The sequence below is a fragment of the Solanum dulcamara genome, chromosome 11 (genome assembly GCF_947179165.1).
Source record: "Solanum dulcamara chromosome 11, daSolDulc1.2, whole genome shotgun sequence".
Lineage (NCBI taxonomy): Eukaryota > Viridiplantae > Streptophyta > Magnoliopsida > Solanales > Solanaceae > Solanum > Solanum dulcamara.
In genome coordinates, this window is record NC_077247.1 from 42,708,461 (window position 1) to 42,735,903 (window position 27,443).

Consider the following 27,443-nt stretch of genomic DNA (forward strand, 5'->3'; position numbering starts at 1 on the left):
CACTGTTTCTTTATCCTTGATGCGATCAGAGTATATATATATTCTGATGGTATCTATATACTTTGATGGTATACAATAATTGAGTAGTCTTTTCACTGAAACACTATCTGTTATATATATATAATCTAATGATATTAAGGAATAACTGAGTAGTGTTTTTTTTATACCATCGGAGTATAATATATACTCCGATGGTATCAAGTAGTAAACGCGAATTAGCAGTTAAAAAAGGGGGGGTATGAAAGTAAGGTGATAGCAACTTGTAAATAGTTTCTCTTTTGGGGCTTTAAGTGTTCTTCTCCCTTGTTACTATTAGATAATTTCATTCAATTATGTTTATAGTAGGGTAGGAATACAGTAAAAATACACCAAGTGCTTAGAATAATGCAACAAAACATGACGTTCACATAGATTCTTATCATAAAATATATGGCTTAATTATGTAAATTAGTATGGTTTGGTGTAATAAACACTCGGTGCAGATAAGCTTTTAACATAAGGATACGTTGTCAATATGACGCAAAATTCCCTCAAAATTCACAAGAATTAAGTACATTGTCCATGTAAAATTACATGGTTCGTGGTATAAATAATATGTAACATTTTATTCAAAACAACAAAGTTTCAACACTACAAAAGATACCATATCCTAGACCAACTGGTAGGATACTCTCCATCAAATGATATGTTACATTCCTAAACTTTAGTAATATATCTATTCAAGCCTAGCCATATTACTAGTTTAGTTTTCCTCATCAGAATCTTCAAAAAATGCAAACTGAGCCATGGATCCACAGTTAGCACCCAACAACCAGATTAAGGATAAAATTTCACCGCCTCTCACAAGATATTGTGCATGAGCACGCGGTGCAGAGCATTTGGCAGCATCAAATAATATCGCGATCCAAGTTTTATGAATAATCTCCCAACATTTAACTCTGTCGTGGCACCAAGGAGATTCATTTTGTAAGCAGTTGACAACCTTAAAAGCTTCATACAAGAACGACTCGTGAGGGATTCTCCCCTCAGCAGCTTTTGTCATGATCTCTTGACAAGCCTTTTGTTGGCCTAATTTTTTGTTTCCATGAAGCAATTCTTTTATTTTGTTGTTGGTCTCTTCTATCTTTTTCTTGTTAGGAACAGGCATGAAGAAAGGGCGAAAAATAAGAATGTAAACCATGTAGTCTGACAGAGACTTTGAACACTGTCTAAACTTGTTCAACTCTCTTGAATCATGTCTAGTATTTGCCTCAGATCCATCGACAACATTAAAGAAAATCTCTGTCACAATGTGCCATACTATGAGGAACTCGTTCTTGTCAAGCTCCTTTGACACAGGGAGCTTGTTGGTGCATTTAGCGAAAGTAGAAGCATACGAGTTACAATCCCAATCATGTCTGTTTAAACATATTTCTACTTGTCTTAGAATTTCAGCTTCCAATATAGGAGAAAGGCACTTGTTTTTCACATATATCATCTCATCCAAATAGTTCGTAAGGTGCAGGGAATCAATTATGCATTCCCATGCTTTTGGAGGTCGATTTAAACCATAGTTTATGAGGTTGAATTGCTGGAGAGATGGTTTCCAGCACCATAGAGCACGTGGCCGCGGCCATTTTAGAGATTTGAGGAATTTGACCACCCAAGTGATTGGCCTCGATGTTGCCCTTGATATTGTGGCAATTGTGAAAGTTGAGGAATAAAGCAAGACAACAAAAGCAATGGCATCCAAACACATACCTCCAATGAGTAAGCTGTAAGTTAGTCCCACATCGAACGGATCAAATTGCTTTTGCTTGTTGTTCCTCACCAATAAAGAGAAAGAGGCCAATGCTGCAGGAAGCAGAACCCAATAGACAGATCGAGCTGAGTTCCCAAATCTTTCATGGAAAATTTGGGCCTTCGTGTATAGAACATCATGTAGAATCTCGAGTTCAGCCTGAGCGATTCTAAAAGCAAACAGATCAGTTCTGTTTTGCAAGAGTTGTCGAATTCTACCATACTCCTCAAAAGTGAACTTGTGCTCCACCAGAACACCTTTATAGGCCCTAAATATTGTGTATGCAAGTTGAATGATCTCCACATCATCCGGCTCCCTTTCTCGGAAGTTGTGTGGTTCTTCTGACGACTTCTTCTTCACAACATCTTCATACCTAGGATGACTCAATGTTATGGACTTATCCATACTCCCTATGAACCTAGCACGTGCCCTCTCGTAACATTTGATGACACCAGCCAGGAACACGAGGACATTAGGGATCCAAAGATAATTTACTTGGGAGAATGATAAGTAGAACACGTAGGCAGAGGACATGAACATGAAAACAAACGTGAAGGCATACCTAAACCATAGGTCATTGTCCTCCAGGGAAAACGCTATCGCGTGATCAGAACCTCCCAAGTGCAACAACATACAAGAAGCCCAAAATGACATAAGTTCTGTCTTGTCATGTCTTGTTTTGCTGTAATTTACGATGAGATTGAGAATGAAAGCAGGGGACCAATCAGCAGCCATGTAGGCTGACCAAACAAACACCATCAGGATTTTACTGCCTGTTCTCTTCCTGAATGGTGCCAAAAGAAGCAATAAAGCTTGGATTAAGAGGCTTAAAATGCAAAAAGACTGCACATTATAGGCAATCCATGCAGCCTTAATATCATTTATAGACATCCTTCCTGCCTAGCAAATGTTTCAAGTATTTGATCAGTAAAGAATTGATGAAGTGATATATAAGTAGTAAAAGAATGGCAACTTTTATGCATTATGTATAGAACAAGTCTTTTACTTTAATGACATTTCTCGATCGTGTTTTGCATGTAGAAATTATATATCGAGTAATCGGAGATGAAAAAGAAAGACTTGAAATTTTGTGAACAATTGTACCTTCCTCTTATGTCAAGTGTCCCTTTCTTGAATGTGATCCTTTTCTTGTGCTGCTTCTACTTATTCTGGGATCCTTTACTCCAACTTGCTCCCTTTATTTTAAACCTTTTTGATGAACTTCACTACAGGAATCTGCAAAAGAATCAGAGATTGAGAATCTTTTCTTTTTCTTTCCAAGATAATTGAAACATTTCATCATCAATTAAAAGTTCCAAAAATTAAAAGGATGTACCTTCCTCTTATGTCAAATCTTTTTTTTTAACTATAATTTTCTCAACTTTTTCTAAATATTTTTGTCATTATTTATGTTGACTTGTACTTTCGTATAGTTTTCTAACAAATAAATTTTATTCTAAAAAGATCAAACTCTTACATTTATTAAACCCTGCATATAAAATGAGCCAAAGGGAGTATAATGTAGCCAGTGGTCATAAAGCTATAGTATTTGTTTTAGCTGATATGGAGAACCTGAAGGAAAGAACGTAGGAGAAAAATAAGAAGAAAAAAGAAAGCGGCGAACAAGGCTAAAAAAGAGTGATGGAAAGAATATTTTTTTTCCCATCCTACCTTGGATAATCAATAATGTTTTCACTTATTTTTTAGTATTTATGTAGTGAAGTATTTGTTGCGCATGTAAAACACTTCAACTCATGAAATTTGTTTAATATGTTATAGTATAGGACGGCGTTATTAGTTACATAAACCAAAATAGAGCGTAAGAGAACACTGGCAAAATTAAAATAGGGGAGTACCTTTTCAGACAAAGTTAAAGGGTAATTTATGTATTTTCACTTCTTGCAATGAAACTAGTTGAATTTGATATATGTTATGTAGTTTTAACAAAAAGGACAAACTTGAAAAAATATAAAAGAACAAATGTAATATTCAACTTTTAATTATTATTAAGTTATTGGAAATCATAGTTCCATTCATGATGCGAAGTACAAACACACATTTATTTAAGAAAACACACACTCTAAAATACACGAACAAAAATAAGACTTTTAACTTGAGCTTCTCCTCTTTTAAACTTTGATTTACGGAATGACAACATTCGACTTATTTAATTTTTGTCTTATAGTGTTGTTCTTTCACTCGTCTAAATATCTTCTAGATCTCAGTCAGGTTTACAGAATGAATTTTGAGACCTCCTTTCCACTTTTTGTTCCAAACTTCATATAATCCAAAATAAATCTTATCAACATTGTTTCCCTTCCCTTTTGTTATCGTAATAGTTTTTGGTATCATCTTTTTGCCATTAATCTGATCACTTGTCAAATTCATCTTTCTCCATTGAGTATTATCTCCCCATTTAGCCATAAGATAAACTGGTGAATTGCTCCAACCAAACGCATCAGTCATCAATGACATTGTAAACTCAATATCATATGACGCTTTCTTCTCTATATTAACATTGTCAATGCAACCAGTTACCTCCAGCCAATTTACTTGTATAAGTTCTGCACCATCCTTTCTGTAATTAAAATACATTTTATAACAATAAGTTAGCTGAAATTACAAATTATAACATATGTGGTTGCACAAGCTTGTAAGGTAGTACATAGTAACACATTTAATTTCTATAACATATTTAGCGCCCTTTAATTCTTACTCGTATTTGGGTAACTTCCAAAAACGTTTATCGTTTCCCCAAACAATATTAAGTGCTTTGGGATAAACTATATAACCCTGCAAGCAACGAAAATAATACTATTAAATAAATTAAAAAAATACATAGACTCGAGCATATATAACTAAATCTTTATAATGGTAGAAACAAGAATTGCAATATATATTTGAAGAAATTAAATGCATGAAATTTCATGCACCTTTTCTGTTTTACAGAATGTGTGATTGCCTTGATAGTGAAGAGCCATTTGCTATATTAAGTCCAAAAATTTACAAAGATTAATGTGGAGATTTTATGTTTCTTGCTATAATAATAATTTTGGCCTACAAATTTATATAGAGATAGGAAATTTCATGCACCTTCTGCATGCATGCACTCGCCAAAAGGAAGGAAAGGGAATATATGTGACTTCAAACACCGCATGTTCAATGCAAATTAAATTATTTTTTTAAAAAATTAAATACAGTTTAAATGGCAGCATCCAAATAAGATACTCCGTGAAATTTTTTCAGAGAAAAAGCTGTAATTATTCCTTTGAATTTAATTTATGCCATGCAAATCTAAATTAATCGGATAAATTAACTTAACAACGCTGGAGATAACTACACAGAAAAAACCAAAGGAAGTTAAAAGTATATACTATAAGTTGTCAAAAATTGAACGCATCAAAAACTAGAACAGTCTACTACTAAAGATTGAGGCCAAATTGCCAAAGATGGAATAACATACCCACTACAAAATGGCTTTGTATTATATTCTCACGCGTATAGTATATTACGATCATACTGGAATATATTTTTTCATTACTGTTAGAATATATGATAATATATTCTGATTTTGTATAGTTGTTATATTTGTTAGGTGTATATTTAGTGATATAATTAAGGAATAATTATATTGCTAAATATACACCTAACAAATATAACAACTATACAAAATCAGAATATATTATCATATATTCTAACAATTACTTTAGTTCACATCTTCAACTTTTAGACCTTGTTTTCATTGCCTTTTTTTTAATCAACTATCAAATCTCGCTAATTTCTAATGTAAGTTCTAGAAAAAGATTGCAAGTTGTAGTCTAATTGATAATTTTTTTCCCTAAAAGAATAAAAGAAACATTAGGGGTAGGAGAAGGGGATTTGGGGAGGGATTAATCAAACTCTCACGAATAAACTGAAAATTTAGATAATGAACCAACTAGTTCCTATAATTTTTCTAATTTAATTCTTTTGATCTTAATTATAATGATTTTGTTAATTAATTAAGCACTTGATAGATAGTGAACCAACGAGTTCCTATAATTTTTCTAATTTAATTCTTTTGATCTTAATTATAATGATTTTGTTAATTAATTAAGCACTTGATATTTGATGATAAGGAGGCAAATAATCAGTTTATGCCTAAGCCGACAGAAAGCATATATAATAAGCGTAGGCCCTAAAGATGGACCAAAAGGTCAAAATTCTTCTTATTAGATTAGTTGCATTCAAGGTATAACGCGTTTAATAACGAAAAAAGTGAATCTAGATACACTATTAGAAAATATAAATTTGCTATCAAATTTATCGATAATCTCTAGTCAATTAAATCTTCTTAAAATTATTCATCTCTAATCCATAGCTAAATAGAATTAGCATAAATTTTTTATTATTTAACTATAAAAAAAAATTCGACACTAATTTTGTATTTTCTAATAGTGATTTCCTTTATTATATGTATATATTCCAAATCAAAATAGTCTACGCGTGATTGTTCAATGAATACAAGAAAAGTAGAGTAGTAGTTCAAAGATGATGGCTGAGAACACTGATAATAATACTCTCTTTATTTTAATTTATTTATCATACTTTTCTTTTTTATCTTTTTTGAAAAGAATGTTTATTTTCTAATTTGAGAACTCTTTAATTTTAACATCTCAAGTAACATATACAAGACCAATAATATTAAAGGCATTTTAATATATTATGCATATTTTTAGTTTAAATTAATCCAATTTTTTTCTTTATTTTCTTAAATTTAGTGCCAATTAAATTAAGAAAAACAAATTGAAAATGGAGACGTTCAATATCACTAAGATATTACTACCTTTGTTTTTGAACTCTGCGTAGTACTAATTATACTGTAACACTTGGATAAGTGAATTTTAAAATTTCACTGAGCTGATCATAGACCTTAGTAACATGTATTCACATCTTTTGCACGAGTATTTTTAAATAACTTTTGATCTGGTGAGAGTTAGAAGTCGTCGTGGAGTGATAACAACTTTTTTTTTTCTTTTTTTTCTTTTCTTTTCATTATTGGTTATGAATTTTATTATTGTGATTTCAAATATTTTGATGATCGAGTAGCTAATTTTCTATCTAGGATTTTGATGAAACTTTTTGGAGGATGAACTTATCTTGTTACCATTGTATGTAAGTGAGATGTTGAATTTTTCTACTTATTCAACTATGTGCGTGCTTAGTTCTGTTATGTTGATTGAATGGTCATCGATATTATGTGTTGCTTGTGGGAAAATGCATATTTAGGTTGTTATTGAACAACGTCACTCTTAGGTATATATATGAGAGCTCACTGTTGTGGGGTTTAGAAGCAGGTTCAGAGATCGATAACAAAGTTTTTACGTGATTACAATACACAGCGGTGAAAAATTGCTAGCTAAAATAGTTAAAGAGAATACGTTCATTACTAATTAATTATCTTGATAGATCGAGAGATAATTATGATAAATGCTCACAATCCGTAGAAAACATATTGGTGAAATTATAGCTAATGTAGTGAAAGAAATTCTGATAACTAGAAATATTATAACTCTAAGTCTCTTTAATCTTGTAGTTGAGAAAATGCAATTGTGTCACACTCACTCTAACAAGGCTAACTTGGGAAGTCATTTTTCACTAATAGTGAACAAGTTGTGGCAAATCAGAAGAATTCTATATGAATCGGTCATCATAACTACATTAAACATAATTGTTCCTGGATACTCCTCTGACCGTCCCATATTATGTGAAAATGTTACTATTTTTGTATTTAAAAAAAAACAGTTTTTTCTTTAATTATAGTTTTCTCAAATATTATTTTAAGTATTTTGAATCATTCGCTATATTAACTTGTAATGCTTTTGTATATATAGTATAGAATTATTCGCTATATTAACTTGTAATGCTTTTTTATATATAGTATAACCTAGTGGCGGAGTTAGAATTTTGACTAAGGTGTATCAAAATATAAAAAAGTTTAAATCGCGAAGAAGTCAAGGAGCGTCAATATGTAATATATATACATAATATTACCAAATATATATATATATATATAATATATAAACACACACATAATTTTTTTTTAGCTAGCTACATAGTATAATTTTTCGACGAAGGGGTGTTGAAGTTCCCACTGAAAAATGTATGAAAACGGCAAGGCAAACTAATGCACGAACGGCGGCTAGTCTCTTTGTAGTAGTAATAGCGACGAAGGAGTGTTGAGTGTATGTGGCTCCGCCATGGTACTATAGCCAACGATCATGAAGCTATATATGTATTTGTTTTAGCTGATATAGAAGGGAAGAGTGTGAAATCCTGGAGGAGAGAATATAATATGGGAAGAAAATCATAATTTCATTCATGATGCGAGCAATACAAATACAAAGTTACAAACGCAAATTCATTAGAAAGGACACTCTATAATACATGAAGAAATTTAAAATAAGACTCTGACTTACGAAATGACAATGATCGACGTGTTTCTATGTTACAACTTTTTTATAGACTGTAGTACTACTCTTTCACTTGGCTAAATTAACTTCTAAGTCTCTATCAAGTTTACATGATGAATTTTGAGTCCTCCTTTCCACTTTTTGTTCCAAACTTCATACAACCCAAAATGAATCTTACCGATGTTGTTCCCCTTCCCTTTTGTTATCGTAATAGTTTTTGATATCATCTTTTTGCCATTAATCTGATCACTTGTCAAATTCATCTTTCTCCATTGAGTATTATCTCCCCATTTAGCCATAAGATAAACTGGTGAATTGCTCCAACCAAAAGCATCAGTCATCAATGACATTGTAAACTCAATATCATATGACGTTTTCTTCTCTATATTAACATTGTCAATGCAACCAGTTACCTCCAACCAATTTACTTGCATAAGTTCTGCATCATCTTTTCTGTAATTCAAATAAATTTAATAACAATGTTAGCATGTTGAAATAACAAATTATAGTATGACATGTGGTTCTACAATCTAGTTATAAGGTAGTACGTAGGACAACATTTAATTTCTGTGTATACAACATGAGATCAGTATAATTAAATTGATCTTATTAACATGGTTTATGTACTTCTATATTGTCTTTTCGTTATGCAAAATGTACTCCTAATAGAAAAGTTTGTTTTGGCTAAAAATGAAAAGTCGAAAAAACGCTATAGAGAGCAAAACTCTTACTCATATTTGGGTAACTTCCAATAACGCTTATCATTTCCCCAAACAATATTAAGAGATTTTGGATAAACTATATAACCCTGCAGGCAACGAAAATAACACTATTAAATAATTTTTATAAAAAAAAACATAAACTCGAGCATATCTAAGTATAATGATTTGAAACGAAAATTACAATTTATCTTGGAAGAAATAATAAATGAAATTTCCTGTACCTTTTCTGTTTTAGAAAATGAGTGATTGCCTTGATAGTGAAGAGATCTTGAAGCCATTTGCTATATAAGTTAAAAATATTACAAAGAATATGGAGATTTGAGTGCCTTATAATAATTTGGGCTACAATAATCAGATATATATAGAGAGATAGAGATGGTATCAAAGTCACACGTACCTAGTAAAAGGCATTTAGCTAAGATTCATATCATCAATCTAACGGAATAACACAACAATCTTATATTCTAACACGTAATTGACATTTTTTTTTTAAGGAAATGTTTTAATTATTCATTATGGGCTTACTCGGTGCAAATCTGAACTAATTAGAGTGTCAGGATTGGAGCTAGTAGCTCGAATACAGGTTCGATCAGACTCAATAACTTTTGGTCATTCACTATTTTTGTATTTATGTTGAAAATAATTACTAATATATACAAATATTAAATTTTAACCGAGTTATTACTATCTAAAATCATCATTTCAAAATTTGATATCTATAAAGTTAAAATTGTGACTCCATCGGTAAATCAAACCAATTAGTTTCTAACGCGGAAAATGATTGGACCGACAAAAAAGTTAAAAATATACTCCCTAATATAATTAGTTGTCAAAATTGAATGCATGAAGCTAGAGATAATTGAGGCCAAATTGAATAATATTTATACCCACTACACAATTGGCTTTGTAGTGTAAATATTCTCACACAGTACTATATTTCGTTTCCATTGCTTAATCCCATCTCCCATTCCACTTTTAGACCTTTTTTTTCATTCCTTTTTTTGTGATAAATAATCAATTTATACATAAACCGACAGAAAGCATAATAAGTGAAGGGCCTAAGTTGGACAAAAAAAGGTTAAAATTCCTCTTATTAAATTAGTTGCATCCATGACAATGTTTTAAATGAAGAAAAATGTGAATGTGTATTTCCTTTAATAGTTGCTTGGCATATATTCATTCCAAAGCAAGTGTGATTGTTCAATGAATTCAAGATCAGTATATAAGGTCTGACTTTGTCTTAATTTCATTATGTGAAAACGGTATTTGAAAATCATAAATACAATTTGAATTTCAAGATGTCAAGAACTTCAATTGATTTAAATCATATTCTTGTAAAGAGTAATTGGTCAAACCAAGTATTAATTGAAATAAGTTCGAATGTTGGAAAAACATAATGAATTGTACACTATATGATATAGCAATTGTGCGATAAGTAAATTAAAATAAATACACAAGTAATTTCGGTCAAACTTATTATATGATAATAAAACGAGTTTTGGGGTGATTGAAATATACAAGATTAATTATACTTTGCACGACAATGAGTATGCCGTAATTATTTTATTGAGGAATATAGTGATGAAAATTGAATCACAAGGTCAATTGGAACAAAATTCACAAGTAATTTTTATTATTGGTGGAAGAGCAGTATTATTAAAGTCATTCAAGCAGACTTGTATCGCTCATTCTACAATGGATTCCGTACTCAGGGCTTTAGAAAAAAATGATGATAAATCTAAATGGCTTTGAAATTTCTTAGAAGACATTTCATTTTATTTTGATCCAATCCATTGTCCCCCTACATGCATACGTTTGGATAGTCAATCAACAATAGCATGAGCTCAGGCATGGAAGCATTATGTATAACGGAGAATGTCGTCATATACGACAAAACTATAATTGTTAGACAATTACTCTGTGATAAAATTATAACAATTCACTATGTAAATTCAAAAGATAATTTGTCCACTTTAAAAATTCTAAAGATAAGTTATCATAACAATAATTCTACCTAGAAGATCGAAGATTCCAAAATCTAAACTTAAAAAGATCAAACAAAGTTATAATTGATGATTTAACATTGTCAAATAAATACCAAAGGGCACATGTGACTCGACATTTTGTAAAATAACACAATTCAAATGATGTAAAATAATTACAATTCGACACAATCATAACTTGAAAAATGTTGGCGCTTTTATGAATTTGTGAGCATATAATTTATCTATTTATATATAGAAATTAACTTCAAGAATCACTTTAGTTCTTTGGATATACTTTATGTTTAAAATTATTAATGCTCAGTTAAAAATGTAATTTATAGAATTTTTTTTATAGTTTTAAAATATCTGAATTTGAATTGTAAAATATTAAGTCAATTTTATTTAATTTAACTTTAAATATTAATCAAATTGGCTTTTGTGCAACGAAAAATGCCACATAAATTGAAATATTGAGGAGATTAAGTAGTAACATCTAAAAAATGCTCCAATTTGAAACGACAATGTGGCTCTAAAGTCCTAAATTTTACCAAAATGTATAATGACAAATATTGTAAATGGTAGTCTAATAGTCCCTTAGCTACATATTATATGGTGTTTCTAACCTTGTTACCCCTTCAGAAATCACTTATATGTAAGAAGCGTTTTCACTAAATTATTATTCACTAAATAGTTCCAATTTAATATGATTTCTTGTTTATATAAAAGTTCACATATCTAAATAAGAGTAATTTTTTTTTTAAAAAAGAAATTATTAATCACGTTTTAATTATATAAAAAATAATTATTTTGAATTAAATATTTTAAAATTTAATATACTATAATCAGAAAAAAATAAGTGTAAGAAATGATTCAATGCAAATACAACCGCAACCAATTCTAAATCGTGAGTGGGGTAATTACGTTCATGCACCTTCAATTGCCTTGAAGCATAGACAATTACATTTTTCTCCTGCATTAGCACTGCGCCTAAACCAAAATATGATGCATCACAATAAACAATGAAATTCTTACCTTCTACTGGCAAAGCAAGAATCGGCGCTGTAGTCAATAAGGTCTTGAGTTTCAGATAACTCTCTTCACACCCGTCGGACCACATAAATGGAACTTTCTGCTTGGTCAGATTAGTCAGTTGGGAAGCAATGGAAGCAAATTCCTTGACGAACCGGCGGTAGTAGCTAGCCAACCCAACAAAGCTCCTTACCTCTGAGACATTAGTGGGTCTTGCCCAACTCTTCACTGCTTCAATCTTCTGGGGATCCACCATCACTCCCTCTTTAGAAACCACGTGCCCTAAGAAAGACACTGAATCAAGCCAGAACTCACACTTGGAGAATTTGGCACATAGTCTTTTCTCCCTTAACAATTCCAGAACAATTCTCAGATGCTCTACATGTTCTTTTCTGCTCTTTGAGTAGATCAATATATCATCAATAAAAATAATAACAAAGAGATCCAAATATGGCTTAAAGATTCCATTCATCAGACTCATGAAAGCAGCAGGCGCATTCGTAAGCCCAAAAGACATTACCAAGAATTCATAGTGTCCATACCTGGTTCGAAAAGCAGTCTTCAGTACATCTGCTATCTATATTTTCAGCTGATGGTAACCGAAATCTATCATATCAAGCTCAATGAGATCACAAGGAATAACTTTATGCAAGATAGACACAAGGCAACTCCTATAGACCTTTCTAGCAATAACTGACTCACCAACAGGAGTAGACACCAAATAAGGCTCTAATAACATTTCAGGTAAAACATCAAATCTATTAGCAAGGAATGGAGTAACAAAAGATAAATTTGCACCCGGATCTAATAGTCCATACACATCAAAAGAAAAGACCTTTAACATACCGGTAATGACATTGGGTGCATCCTCAATCTCTTGTCTCCCATGCAAGACGTAAAAGCGGTTGGTGCGTTGGACACCTCCTTGGACTTGTTGACCATGAGCAATTTGTCCTTGAGTCCTACCACCACCATCTCTACAATCCTTAGCATGGTGGCCCAGCTTGCCACACTTAAAGCATGCATTGGAGTCGGCTAAGCATTCCTCTTTGTGAGTCCTTCCACACTTCTTGCAAGTGGGGAAAGTTTGAGTAGCAACATTCTCTCTTGGAATCATTGGTTTACCACTCTTGTCCTTGTTGAACTTTGGAGGAGGAGTATTGGTGGAACCTTGTCCCACAAATCGTTGCCCACCTTTGCCTTTGCCATTGTTACCATGATCGAACCTTTGAGGGTTAAACCCTCCACCATCCATTCTAGCCTTTTTGAACCCCCTTGATCTCTCTCTAAGCTTCTCTTCTTTGATTTATTCTGCGTAAGTCATTAACTGAGAGATGTCCATCTCCTTGACCAACATGGCCGTTTTGCACTCCTTGGACACCAAGCTTGAGACACCGGAAATAAACTTGCTCATCCTAGCTCTTGGGTCGAAAACCATAAAAGAAGCATACTTTGACAACTTAGTAAATTTGAGAGCATACTCTCTCACGCTCATACTCCCTTGACGGAGGTTGATGAACTCTTGGATTTTGGCCTCCCTTAGCTCTAATGGGAAGAAGCGGTCTAGGAAGGCACCTTTGAACTCTTCCCATCCTATCAATCCTATTTCTTCATCCCTTTCAACAACCCATTATTCGTACCACACTCGAGCTACACCTTTGAGTTGATAGGCCACTAGCTCGGCCTTCTCATTTGGTGGCACACCCATGATAGACACAATCCGGTACACCTCATTAATGAACTCCATAGGGTCCTCATCTAGTTTAGAACCATCGAACTCGGGTGGATTCATCCTTTGGAAATCCCGAATTCTAGAGGCTGGATTTTGCATTTGGGGAGGAGGAACACCTAGATTCCCTTGGTTAGCTACGACTTGAGCTAACAAAGTAATAACACTGCAAAACTCGGCATGGGTTACCCCGTCCTCATGATGTTGGGCATTAGGAATCGGAGGAGTTTGGTCCTCATCGTCAACCCTTGCTCTTCGAGGTGGTGTTCCACGAGTCATTATCTAGAGAACACAAAATAGATCATTAGTTAAAGGAAAGCTTAGGACATTCTAAGGCACGACATGAATTTGAAAGAAGTGAAAAATTTCCTAAACGCCTCATAGTCTCTTATTCATAATTGTGGCGTGCTTCACAACCATGAACAAGAACCTATTCGACGCGGCATGTTGGACTTCCAAGGATAATTCAAGACCTCGGGCTCTGATACCAAGTTTGTCATGACCCAAGCCTATGGCCTAGACGTGACATGGCGAATGAGGAACCCGAAAGTATCTCAATCAAGCCTCTTAGCATTCTTTTAGCCTTTCATAGGTAATGATGATAAATAAACAAGTGGAAATCATAATAGTAAATATTCAACTTACATATGTCCAACAATACCTCTAACTATTAGATTTAATGGGGCTAAGACAAGTCCCTAGCTCACCCTCAATCATAATAGAAGAAATGTCATAGTAAAATATCTTAACATATCATAAACTAGAAAGATAAAGGAGTATTGTTCCCGGAACATGGAAACTCATCAAAAGTAGTCTCCAATGGAATATCAACTAGCCACGTGGAGGAGAACGAGGAGGAGCACCGATCCCTACATGGTAATATCATGTAGGCAAAAGAGTATGCGTTAGTACTTTGAATGTACTAAGTATGTAAAGATGCATGAACATTGAGGAAACATTAAAACATTTATGTAATATGGAACATAATTTAATGTATGCATAATAAATCATATAGATATCCTTTAAAACATTCATTTTGTGGGAAATTAACCATAACCGACATTTAAGACCATGCGAGCTATTACATGGAATCCAACATAACCCCCTACGTTGGCCGGGGAGACTACTTGCCGGGGAGACTACTTGCCGGGTAGAACTCCGTCAACTTCATTCATTTCTTTAACTTTAACTTTAAGGGCTATTTATGGATCCATTAGCCTAAGCCTACAAGAGCTCCTATGTTGGCACATAGTTAATGAGACAAGGGGTTGCTACTGGGATTCCCTTACCGAATCCCACCTCAATGCCTCATTCGGTGCTAAGTCAATCCCACGGAATAGTTTAATACTTCAAAATATTCATAGCATATAACTTGAGAATTCAAACATCATATTCGGTAGAATAGCTCATTAAAACATTTGATAATTCAAATATGCAAGAATTGTTCTTATTGCACAAAGAATCCATCATTCATATTATTTCATCATTATTTCATTTCATAAGACTCTCTTTTTTATCATAGATATTGCTTTCATAAACATTTATTTGGAGTCAAAGCTTTCAAGTCAAACTTTATTAAAAACATAGTAAAACTAGGTGGGTTCAAATCACTTTAACTTGCAAATATGTATGTAAATAAATATACATAAATACTTTGAAATCCATTAATTAAAAATCATGATTTAAAAAACCCACCATGAATTTCAAGAGCCTTTAAATAGATAAATAGAGGAATTACTTGTAAACCATCAATTCATATATATGAAATTATATTGCATCAAAATAGAGCAATAATCATTAGTTTAACCATGATTCATACTATTAAGTAAAATTAAGAATTAACATAAGAAAATATTACTTGAAATCAAGATATTTAATTGAAAGAGTTTTTGGACTACATGGGTGGAAGAACCCATGGATAAACACACACATAACTTAGAGTAGAGCTTAAAGAAAATAAATATAATTTATCATATAATCAAAATAATTTAGACATGAGAGTGGAAGGAATACTCTCATTGAAGCCTTACATATCTGAAAACCGAAGCTGTAGTTGGTATCGGAAGACTTAATGAACACTCTTTAGTCCTGACTTCTCTCCTTGCCGGAACATTTTGTGTACTACCCGGAATATATGAATCACCGAAATAGTATTTCTTCACTACTAAGAACTAAAACTATATTTGAGAATGTGTAAAGAAGTGTATAGAGAGAAGATTTGCTTGAGAAAGCTTGATGAATAAAATGAGGAAATAAGGTGGGTATTTATAGGTGGGAAAGAGGGACCTAACAATAAATAAAATAATTATAAAAAAAAATCTGAAAATTTAGTGGAATATATTGATTTCATGGATGATGTTAAATGGAGGACAATTTATGTCATGATAATGTCAAATGTATCTAGATCTTTCTATGGTAGGTGAAATGAGTTATTTTTGACAGAATACTCTTTTTGGGAGCTGCGTTTGAATAAGATAAATTCCTTATTAGGATTTGGTGTCTTCATAAGAATTGTAGATATGGAAGTCTAGTTTCATATCATTCATGAATCAACCAATTTGGATAAAGCTACAGTGAGATATGATTTTTCTTCTATAAATACTCATTTCCGTCACAGTATCCTACCTTATAAAAATTAATTTATTTGACCTACTTAACCTCCGAATCTTAAAATATGGTCTTCATAAAAGGTGTAGGTAATGATCTTGTGGTTATTGAGAAATTTGAATCACTCAATTTGGATATTCCTATGAAAAGTTATTCCCAAAATACAGAGGTTGTATCATGTTTAGGCGAAAATTGAAACATCATATACAACGTTTTTAGGGGATGTTACAGCTGTACTCCAGTAGTTCCAACCTGCCCGCCACCCCTGATGGATTGGTGACCACCACTACCTTGGCCACCACGTCCTCTAGAATGACGGCCCCTACCATAGACGTCGCCTCCACCTCTAACTGCTGGGGCTCTATAACTCTGATCATGCCAAACCTAAATCTGCCTTGGACAATATTTTCTGATATGTACAGGCTCACCACATCCATAATAAGTCTTAGGGTCAAGAGTGGGTCTTTGTAAAGACGAAGAAGACTGAAGATAACCCCTAAAATTAGAAAAGGGCTGACTAGTTTTTAACGGACCTCCATCTGAAACCTGCAATGAAGACTGAATAGGACGGGTCGAATAATCTCCAGAACTCTGTCCTCTAGAGTAAAAACCACTAAACTCACCTTCCTTATGAAACTTCTTGAACGTTGTCTCTTTAACGAAGTTATCTGGCTTCACCTCCTCCACTTCTATCACAAAATCAACCACTTTCTGAAAAGATTTTGCAGAAGCAGCAACCTGTAAAGCTGAAATTCATAAATCTGACCTCAATCCCTTCACAAAGTGGTGAATCCGTATCACGATCCGAGAGGGTACCCTAGGCGTGGTCGGCACTTAGAAACTATTTCTGGCTTCCGAGAGAACCACTCGGTCTCATTTCTTATTTATTCATCAGTGAAAGACTTAAGAATATTAATGTGGGTTTGTCATAATCAAAGGAAAAATAGATAATTCTTAGAAGAAGTAGTTTCTAAGGAGAACTACTGCGATTACATCATCAAACTCTGTCTATGAAGCCTCTAATACTCTTAGATGGTGCCAATGACATGTCCATGGCTACCATTAAAGAAATATAATACTCAACAATAATTAAAGGATAAAGAGTTCCTCTGAATACAAGAAGGACTCACCAAATAGCTAAAAAATAATGATCTTCAACGAAACGCCTGTTGAGGATCTCTAACACCTGTATCTGCATCATAAAATGATACAGGTAAAATAACGTCAGTACGTGGAATGTACGAGTATGTAAAATGGCAGGAAGGTAATGACATATATCAATAAACTCCTCTCAAGAAAACTCAGCTCAAAACTCAACATCATCTCAACATCAATATGTAATACATGTTTAAAATATAATAATAGTAATAAGCAATGCTTACTCAGTTGGGAGTTTCTCTAACCGGCAACCATCACTTATGAGCTAGCGATGATACAACTAAGCGATGTCGTTGCCACATCCATCCAATACCTTGCTAGGGTAAAGGACATCACCATCTTGGATCCACTCATCAAAGTCCTCTTTTGGGGACTTAAGAGGCATAGCCTCCATCCTACGCTAGCTACGTAGTTCTGGGGTTTGAGTCAATTAAACTCTTATCTAACTCGGTGCTCAATACTACTCCCAAAATATGTGCTCATATTAAACTCATCATCTAGTCTCATTGGACTTTAATTTAAATCATCAAACTCATTTCATTTTATGTTCATCAATCATTATACTTCCAAAAATATCATTTACATCTCATCAAAACATCTTGCTCAAAATATCATTTTCTCAAATTCATTCAAATTCAACTCTTTTACTCTTTCAAAACTCAATAAAATACATATATAGTATTAATTCATATAACTCTCTTTTTATCAATAAAAATAATAAAAAGCTAACATCTTTACTCAAAACATATGTAAAAATATTCATGAACATCAAATCAATTAGAATTCACGGGAAAGTAGCCATGAACAATAATTCCAATAATATGAGAGATAACAATAATAATAATATTAATGCATAAATATATCAAACTCAATAGAAGAAGAATTAATTCATCTAGAATTCAAGATTTGAATAAAACTCAACTATAACTCAATTATAATAAATTTAAATATTGGGCGCATGGACGAACTCAATCCAATGCTATGAAAGCCTTACATACCTTAAATCCGAAGGTTTACTCCGAATTGGAATACTCTTGGATCCCTAGCATTTTCTCCTCGCCGGAGCGTTTTGTGTACTACCCGGAGTATAAGAATAACCGGAGTAGTATTTTTATACTACTAAAACTAAAACTATATTTGAGAAGAAGTATATAGAGAGAAGAAATGCTTAGGAAAGCTTGATGAATAAAATGAGGAAATAAGGTGGGTATTTATAGGTGGGAAAGAGGGACCTAACAATAAATAAAATAATTATAAAGAAAAATCTGAAAATTTAATGGAATATATTGATGTCATGGATGATGTTAAATGGAGGACAATTTATGTCATGCATGATGTCAAATGCATCTAGATGTTTCCATGGTAGGTAAGATGAGTTCTTTTTAACAGAATACTCATTTTCGAAGCTACGTTTGAATAAGATAAATTCCTTATTAGGATTTGGTTTCTTCATAGGAATTGTAGATATGGAAGTCTAGTTTCATATCGTTCAAGAATCAACCAATTTGGAGCAACCTACAGTGAGATATGAATTTTCTTCTATCAACACTCAATTCCGTCACAGCACTATATCTTGCAAAGATTAATTTATTTGACCTACTTATACTCCGAATTTGAAGTTATGTTCTTCATGAAAGTTGTAGGTAAGGATGTTGTGATTACCCAGAAATTTGAATCACCTAATTTGGACCAACCTATGAAAAGTTATGCCCAAAATACAAAGGCTGTATTATTTTTGTCGAGAATTGAAATACCGACATACAACATTTTAGGGGTTGTTACAATCCGCTCTTCTGGACTTAAGCAAAGCTGGTAGCATATCTAGCTAAGGCACAGAACTTGGCCTTATAAGCGTAACAGATATCCTCCCCTACTCTACATTCAGGAACTCGTCTCTCCTTCTATCCCTCAAGGTCTGGGGAATATACTTCTCCATGAAACAGTCAGAAAAGATTGCCAGGTCATAAGTGGTGCCTCTGCTGGTCGGCACTCAACATGAGACCGCCACTATATTTTAGCATCTCCCTGAAATTGATATGTCATAAACTCAACACCAAATCGCTCTACTATATCCATCTTATGAAGCAACTCATGACAATCAACAAAGAAATCATAAGTATCCTCAGATTCAGTACCTCTAAAGACCGGGGATTTAAACTTCAAGAACTTAACAAAGAGATCATGCTGGTCACTAGTCATTACCGGTCCTGTAGTCAATCGAGGAAATATGCTTGTTTCCAAGAACGCAGTCATGCGAAGAGCCACAATAGCTGCATGTTGAACTCTTGGAGTATGAGGTGCTTGGGGAGCTTGTCCTTGATCGGATAACCCACTGAGATAGGTGAGAACCTGGTGGATCATCCCTAGAGTAGGCTGGGGTGGTGCTTCCTTCTCATAAACTTGCTCCTCCTCCACCTCAACATCATCTCTAACTACCTCATCAGCCGGTGGAGGGGTCATTGCTCTCTCCCTGGCTGGCCCAGCTGTCTGTACCCTACCCCTGGTGGGATTTCTCTCGCGACCTCTACCACGGCCTGTCGTTGCTACTCCTCCTCTACCTACATCCCCCACGGCTGGCTCAGATGTCCTTGTTGCTCTAGTTCAAACCATCTGCAAAAGTAAAGTGAAGAAGGTCAGATACCAATTTGTATCACCTAGATACCAATTGGATTCAAGTAATAGCATGAAAGAAAGAAGGAATGGAGTTTTCCTAAAGTCCCGTAGCCTCTCGAAGAAAAGTAAAGGCATCCCCGTACCGTTCCGCAAGACTCTACTAGACCTGTCCTTGTGTGATAAGATCACCGAACCTAAGGCTCTGATACCAAGTTTGTCATGATCAAAACTGGGCCATGAGTGACACACACACTTAACCTCCTAGGTGGGAGAACCAACGATACAAACCTCAACTTATAAACTACGACAATAATGCGGAAGCTCAATCTTATTAAAGTCAGAAATAACAAAAGCCACTAAAATCTATTACATAACGTTCCCCAAAATCTGAAAGTCATCACATTAAGGACATCTAAATTCTAAACTGAGTCTGGAAATGTCAAACAACAGAATAAATAAATAACAAAGTATGTCCGAAAAGTAAGACATTATGCCATAACAAGAGATTCCATCGCCAGCGAGAAGGATAGCTCACCCTGCAATCCGATGAACTAGAGACTGACAAGAGCTGAGGTCGAGTCAAAGTCGATGGAAGACTCACTGCACTCCGCAAATAAAACAAAGAAAGATACAAGTAGGGGTCAGTACAGGATAACATGTACTGAGTAGGTATCATAGGCCGACTCAAAATAGGAATTAATATGCAATAAGTAATAGCGAAAAATCAACTGTAGCACTTAACAGGTAGCAACCAACAAGATCAAGATCAAGTGACAACACAATGAACAATTTCATAACCAATCAACAATATTAAGATCACACATGAGGACTCAAGCCTTCACATCATACTCTTTGTGAAAATGAGTTATTGGAGATTGGGTAGTATTAAGTCATTTTAATTTATTTTCCTTTAATATTACCTTGCCGGAATGTGACACCCGATCCAAATATACCGTGTCGAAACGTGACACCCGATCCAAATATATCATGTCGAAATATGACACTCGATCCAAATATACCATGTCGGAATGTGACACCCGATCCAAATATACCGTGTCAGAACGTGACATCCGATCCAAATATAATTAATTTATCATTCTTCATGATTATATTCCACTTCATTAACAATATTTCATCAACCCTTCTTTATTCAAGGCACCATTTTTGATAGGGCAAGTTCAAGATTTGGATTTCATGACCTCGGAATTTCAGACCAATCACAACAACATATCAACCATCCAAACCACAATAATTAAATGCGTAGTAAACTTCACACATTACCCAATGAATATCAATCACTATTAAGAGTCTATCTATGATATAGAATAAAAACCATAACCTACCTCAACCGAAGAACCGAAGTAAAGCAAGCTAATCCACCAATGTCCCTCCTTTCTTCAATGTCTCAGACCGTTTTCAATCTATCAATTATATAATATTTATAAGTAAACTAGTCCGTAGACACCAATATTATTTATATGTTTAACCTAGACCCCACAACAAACCTAACTCTATAATCAATTCTCTAAAACTCAAGCCTAGGGTTAAACCTCAATTCCTCCAATATTATAGCTCTAATGATATTCATATAATATAATATAATACACCCATTATTTAATTATCTATCTCAATATATCAAAACTTAAATTATAATATGATAATTATAAAAATAAATAATAAATAAAAATGAAGGTTTACATCAAATTCATGGAGCTGCAAGGCAACAAATTGCAGAAACCAATTCTCAATCTTATATTATTATACATATCAATTCCAAACACCCCAATCAATGCCTCAGTTGTTAACTAATCATTGGCCACCAAGCCTTCCTTCCACTTTTCTCACAACTTTAACAACACAGTAATGTCGTATGCACCTATCCATTATAATAATATTAACAATCATAGAACTTCTATATACACAGTTGCATTGATTAACTTACCTGATGGTTGGCCGCCTTTTAATTTTCGTCTTCTCTTCGTTCTTTTCTCCCTTCTTTTCTTTTCTAATTATGTACTAGAAGTGATAGCTCTAGTAACTATTTTAACAAATATAGAATAAGTGGTATAAGGTATTAAATATATTATTATTTTAGTCCATTAATTAAATAAGTTATCTAAATTCACCCTTCAATTAAATAACCATAATTATCGAATAGTTTAAAATACCCATTAAAAATTTACGGGATGAATCTTTTATGAAGTAAAAGATCCTAGTACTCAAAACGACCTAATGGGTCGTTACCTAATAAATGAAATTTGATGCACCTTTGCTGTTTTAGAGAATGTGTGATTGCCTTGATAGTGAAGAGATTTTGAAGCCATTTGCTATAGAAGTTAAAAAAATTACAATGAGTATGGAGATTTGAGTGCCTTATAACAATTTGGCCTACAGTAATCAGATATATATAGAGATAGAAATGGAATCAAGTCATACGTTGTAAGAGGCATTTAGCTAAGAATATGGCCAATCAAATGGAATGCCATATCGATCTTATATTCTAATAAATATGTGGACATGCATTTTTGTCTCGGTTTTTTTAAGGAAACGTTTTAATTATTATATTCTTTATGGGCTTAGAGGGTGTTTGGATTACTTATTTTTAGGTGTTTTTAGCTTTTAAGTATTTTCTTTAGGAATTACACAAATCTCATAGTGTTAAAAGCTAATTACATCATATCTCTATTCTTTTTCAAATTACAAAAAATTCTTAAATTTGGTGAAATTCAGATACATCCCAAAAACGCCATGATACATCGCGTCTCTGTTCCGAATACATCCCTCAATGTTCCGATACATTACGTATAGGTTCCGGATACATCACTCAACGTCCTGATACATCACACAAAGTGATCAATCTGACCGATACATCACGTAAAGTGATGTATCCGAAAATAGGAGAGAATAGGGATTTTTGTAATTTTTTCAAATGGTAAAGAATTTTAGAGAATATGGTAAAATAAGTTGTGTATTTAAGTAATTTTTCCTTTTTTGTTTTGAAGAAGTTTGAAAAAGTTAAAAAGTGTTTTCACTCACCTTTAAACCAAAAAAAGTTTAAAAATTAGCCAAAATTCAAAAGTAAAATATCCTCTACTTAGGGGTGTACATGAACCACGTTAAGAGCACATTTTTATTATTATATTTTTTATGGGCTTAGGGGGTGTTTAGATTAGTTTATTTTTAGATGCTTTTCACTTTAAAGTACTTTTTTAGTTTTGAAGATATTTGAAAAAGATAGAAAGTGTTAGAAAGAAGCCAAAACTCAAAAATAGAATATCATCTAATTATCACTTATAGTTTTTGACTTATAAATTACTTTTTATAAGTTTATGCAAACGGGCACTTACTCAAATAAATCAGAGTGTCATGGGAGGAGCTAGTAAGTAGTAGCTAGGGTCCATGGTTGATTAAATTCAATACCTTTTATTCAATCAGTATATTTGTGTTTAAAATAATATATATATATATATATATATATATATATATTAAATTTAGCACTCCGTTATTATTATTTAAAATCGTCATTTTAAAATTCAGAAATCGTAAAATTGAAATTATGATTCTGCCTATAATTCAGACCAACAATTTGGCATGCCGGGAATGATGGACCAATAAAAAAGTTAAAAATATACTCCGTACTATAATTAGTTGTCAATGTCGAATGCATGAAGCTCGAGATAATTGAGGTCAAATTGATAAAAAGCTTGAATAATATTTATACCCACTACACAATTGGCTTTGTACTATAAATATTCTCACATGGTAAGAATACTACAGTACTATGAGAGATGCTAAATATATAGCCACAATTATGTGACTCAAATATGGTCACAAACGTAAAAAAGACCACACTAACCTTTTCTCCAAAATAAAGTTACATTATTACTAGTCGAAATGGTCTGATGAATCCTTATACTTGTATAAGTTTATATTCTGAACCTTTCTACTTAACTTTTTGATGTCTGAACCCCTGAACTCATCGATACAAAACATTTTAAACATTTTAATTGGTTATCTCTAATTCTTCACTTTGAGTTGTGAGAATAATGCTTGATTCTCAACACATAGCAGTTGCTATAGTAGAAGAAAAAATGCAATTGTGTCACACTCACTGTAACAAGGCTAATTTGTGGAGTCATTTTTCACTAATAGTGAATAAGTTGTAGTGAATCAGAACAATTGAGGAAATAACGGTTTTAGTTTTTGTGTTATTGCATAATTTCAGGCTTAGTTCCTGTGTTATTTGACTATGCACATTTAACCTTCAATTATTTGAAGTGTGCGATTTTTGTCCTTGGAGTTAACAAAAGTTAAGTATTTAAAAAAATAATTATTTTGAAATATATAAAATAAAATAAACTGAAGGGTTCCTGATTCTAAATGCTTGAAGAATTATGTGGGTAAAAAATATTAAATTTAATAAAAATTAAATGTTAATTTTTTTAAAGAGTGAAAGTTGTTAGGACACCATTGATAGCCTTAAAGAGCCTGTCCACCAATTAAACTTCAAATGTAATCGTATTTGACCTTGATTAGTAACCATTGAAAAAGAGAGGAAGAACGAGTCTCTAAGAAATAAAAAACAGAGCATAGAACATTTGAATAAAATGGAGCTAATGAATAAAATATAATTTTAATTTTATATACATAATTCTTCAAGCATTTAAAATAACCAACGCTTTATTTTATTTTATATATTATCAAATAATTATTTTGTTAAATAGTTAACTTTTATTAATTTCAAGGACTAAAATCGTACACTTCAAATAATTGAAGGTTAAATGTGCATAGTCAAATAACATAAGGACTAAAATTAGAATTATGCAATAACACAGAGACTAAAACCGTTATTTCTTCGAGAACAATTCAATATGAATCGGTCATCGTAACTAAATTAAACATAATTGCCCAAGGATACTCCTACGACCGTTCCATATTATGTGAGTGTTATTATTTGGGGATTCAATTTGAAAAAATTATAATTTTTTCAAATTTTCTTAAAAAATATTTTGAATCATTCACTATATTAACTTGTAATGTTTTACGTATAGTAATAAATAGGAAAACCTCTAGGAAAACAGAACCATCATAACTGGGGAAAACTTAGGACAGGTTACAGATTAAACGTAGATGGGTCTTATAACCCTAACTCTTTTAAAGGAGGAACATGAGGAGTTGTAAGAAATGAACAGGGTAGATGGATTATAGGATTCTCCAACAAAATTTCATCTATTAGCGCAGTCCATACAGAACTTGTAGCCATACTAAATGGGCTAAAATTAATATCCAGCATGCAATTGGCCAATATAGAACTCATATCGGACTCTACAGAGGCAATAAGTTTAATAAACAAAGGACATGAAACTTTCGCTAATATTATTTTGGAAAGCAGGGGATTAATCAAAGATATGAAGCAGCTAACGATCAAGCATAACCATAGGAAGCGGAACAAGGTGGCAGATTTACTAGCTAAGAGAGGGGCAAAGCTTGAAGGAGAAAAAGTTTTTGTAAAATGGCCGACTACCCCACCTTTTGTTAAAGAAGTATTAGAAGACGACCTGAAGAATATCAGTTTTGCTGGACTAGAGCAAGCTATAGATCGTCATGCATCTATATTTAACTTAACTAATGTAGCTATGAATGGTACTGGTAATCCTAGTAGTAGTAGCAGTACTTTTAATGTAACTAGTAGTAACGCTAGTTTACCTTGTAACCACCTGGAATATAATAATGATGCATAATATATATACGTAACACTAATGCCTTTTTAACCATATATATATATAGCTAATGATCATGATGATATATATGTGAGAAAAATCATAGTTTCATTCATGATGTGGGCAATACAAATACAAAGTTACAAACAAAAATTCATTTAAGAAAACACATTCTAAAATACATGAACAAAAATAAGAGTACTTTTTAACTTGAATTTCTCCTATTTTAAGCTCTAATTTATGGAATGACAACGATCTTTCTTGTAGTACTGCTCTTTCACTCGACAAAATTAACTTCTAAGTTTCTATCAAGTTTACAGAATGAATTTTGAGTCCTCCTTTCCATTTTTTGTTCCAAACTTCATACAATCCAAAACAAATCTTATCAACATTGTTCCCCTTCCCTTTTGCTATCGTAATATTTTTTGATATCATCTTTGTAACATTAATCTGATCGCTTGTCAAATTCACCTTTCTCCATTGAGTATTATCTCCCCATTTAGCCATAAGATAAACTGGCGAATCGCTCCAACCAAATGCATCAGTCATCAATGACATTGTAAATTCAATGTCATATGACATTTTCCTTTCTATATTAACATTGTCAATGCAACCAGTTACCTCCAACCAATTTACTTGCATAAGTTCTGCACCATCCTTTCTGTAATTCAAATAATGTAAATAAAAATATTAGCATTCTAAAATTCCAAATTATGACATGTAATTATAAGGTAGTATGTAGTAACACATTTAATTTCTATAACTTGGATAATTTGGTGCGCCCATAATATGTTTTGAAAGTCTCTTTTAGCTATTTTAGCGCCTATTTTAATTTCACGTTTCTGTATAAACAACAAAAGATCAGTATAATTAAATTGATCTCAACATGATTTATGTATTCCTTGTCTTTTCATTATGCAAAATGTAGTCCTCACAGAAAATTTTATGTTCAACTTCTTTATGAAATCAAAATATTTCAAAGTTTAGTTATAGCATTTTTTTTTGGTTTCCATCCGGTGTTCGGAGCCCGCATTGAAGCCCCGGCTAAAGTTGGATGGCGCACTACAGAGCCCATTAGGGGTGGCGCTCCCAACGGAATTTTCTCCATACCCAGAGTTTGAACCTGAGACCTCAGATTAGTTATAACTTATACATACATAACATATAATAGTTGGAAAAGAAAAAAAAGGAAGCCGTATTCTTACGAAAATAACATTATTAAATACGAGTAAGAATACTTTTAGTCCTTTAAGTTAATAAAAGTTAACTATTTAACAAAATGATTATTTGATAATAAATAAAATAAAATAAAATAAAATTTATGTTATTTAATTAGTTATTTAATAAAGTCGATGGGTCAAGCATAAGTAAGAATGCAAGAAGGATAGTAATGGGAGAAACAAGAATTGCAATATTGGAAGAAATTAATGCATGAAATCTCCTGCACCTTTTCTGTTCTAGAAAATGTGTGATTGCCTTGATAATGAAGAGATTTTGAAGCCATTTGCAATATTAAGTCAAAAAATTACAAAGAATATGGAGAATTGAGTGTCTTATATTAATTTGTCCCACAATAATTAGATATATAGAGATAGAAATGGAATCAAGTCACACGTAATAAGAGACATTTAACTCAGCATATTCTAAT

The 27,443-nt window shown here is 32.8% G+C and overlaps 3 protein-coding genes across 4 annotated transcripts; all 3 read right to left on the minus strand.

Annotated features, from left to right (window-relative positions):
• Positions 1–569: 569 nt before the first annotated feature.
• LOC129873858 (uncharacterized) lies at positions 570–2,752 on the minus strand. The gene has a single exon (XM_055949051.1). It carries the CDS (start codon positions 2,669–2,671, stop codon positions 743–745), a length of 1,929 nt encoding a protein of 642 aa, XP_055805026.1. The 5' UTR covers positions 2,672–2,752; the 3' UTR covers positions 570–742.
• Positions 2,753–3,902: 1,150 nt separating this feature from the next.
• Positions 3,903–4,789, minus strand: LOC129874674 (protein PHLOEM PROTEIN 2-LIKE A9-like). Its single transcript, XM_055949996.1, has 3 exons — positions 4,714–4,789; positions 4,497–4,573; positions 3,903–4,358 (listed from the first exon to the last, which is right to left on the minus strand). The coding sequence occupies exons 1-3, from the start codon at positions 4,759–4,761 to the stop codon at positions 3,995–3,997; spliced, it is 489 nt and encodes a 162-aa protein (XP_055805971.1). The 5' UTR covers positions 4,762–4,789; the 3' UTR covers positions 3,903–3,994.
• Positions 4,790–8,106: 3,317 nt separating this feature from the next.
• Positions 8,107–27,336, minus strand: LOC129874675 (protein PHLOEM PROTEIN 2-LIKE A9-like). Of its 2 annotated transcripts, none has more exons than XM_055949998.1 (3): positions 27,243–27,336; positions 8,964–9,040; positions 8,107–8,685 (listed from the first exon to the last, which is right to left on the minus strand). In XM_055949998.1, the coding sequence occupies exons 1-3, from the start codon at positions 27,297–27,299 to the stop codon at positions 8,322–8,324; spliced, it is 498 nt and encodes a 165-aa protein (XP_055805973.1). In that variant the 5' UTR covers positions 27,300–27,336; the 3' UTR covers positions 8,107–8,321. The 2 variants fall into 2 exon arrangements, with proteins under 2 accessions (XP_055805973.1, XP_055805972.1); XM_055949997.1 differs by lacking the exon at positions 27,243–27,336 and adding an exon at positions 9,176–9,269 and having other exon boundaries at positions 8,108–8,685.
• Between the last annotated feature and the right edge of the window lie 107 nt (positions 27,337–27,443).

Excerpts from the sequence above, each read along its gene's own strand:
- LOC129873858 (XM_055949051.1), bottom strand. The coding sequence starts at position 2,671 with ATGTCTATAAATGATATTAAGGCTGCATGGATTGCCTATAATGTGCAG.
- LOC129874674 (XM_055949996.1), bottom strand. The coding sequence starts at position 4,761 with ATGGCTCTTCACTATCAAGGCAATCACACATTCTGTAAAACAGAAAAG. Across the intron at positions 4,574-4,713 it reads CATTCTGTAAAACAGAAAAG|GGTTATATAGTTTATCCCAA; the intron begins GTGCATGAAATT and ends CGTTGCTTGCAG. Across the intron at positions 4,359-4,496 it reads TGGAAGTTACCCAAATACGA|AAAGGATGGTGCAGAACTTA; the intron begins GTAAGAATTAAA and ends TTTTAATTACAG.
- LOC129874675 (XM_055949998.1), bottom strand. The coding sequence starts at position 27,299 with ATGGCTTCAAAATCTCTTCATTATCAAGGCAATCACACATTTTCTAGA. Across the intron at positions 9,041-27,242 it reads CATTTTCTAGAACAGAAAAG|GGTTATATAGTTTATCCAAA; the intron begins GTGCAGGAGATT and ends CGTTGCCTGCAG. Across the intron at positions 8,686-8,963 it reads TGGAAGTTACCCAAATATGA|AAAAGATGATGCAGAACTTA; the intron begins GTAAGAGTTTTG and ends TTTGAATTACAG.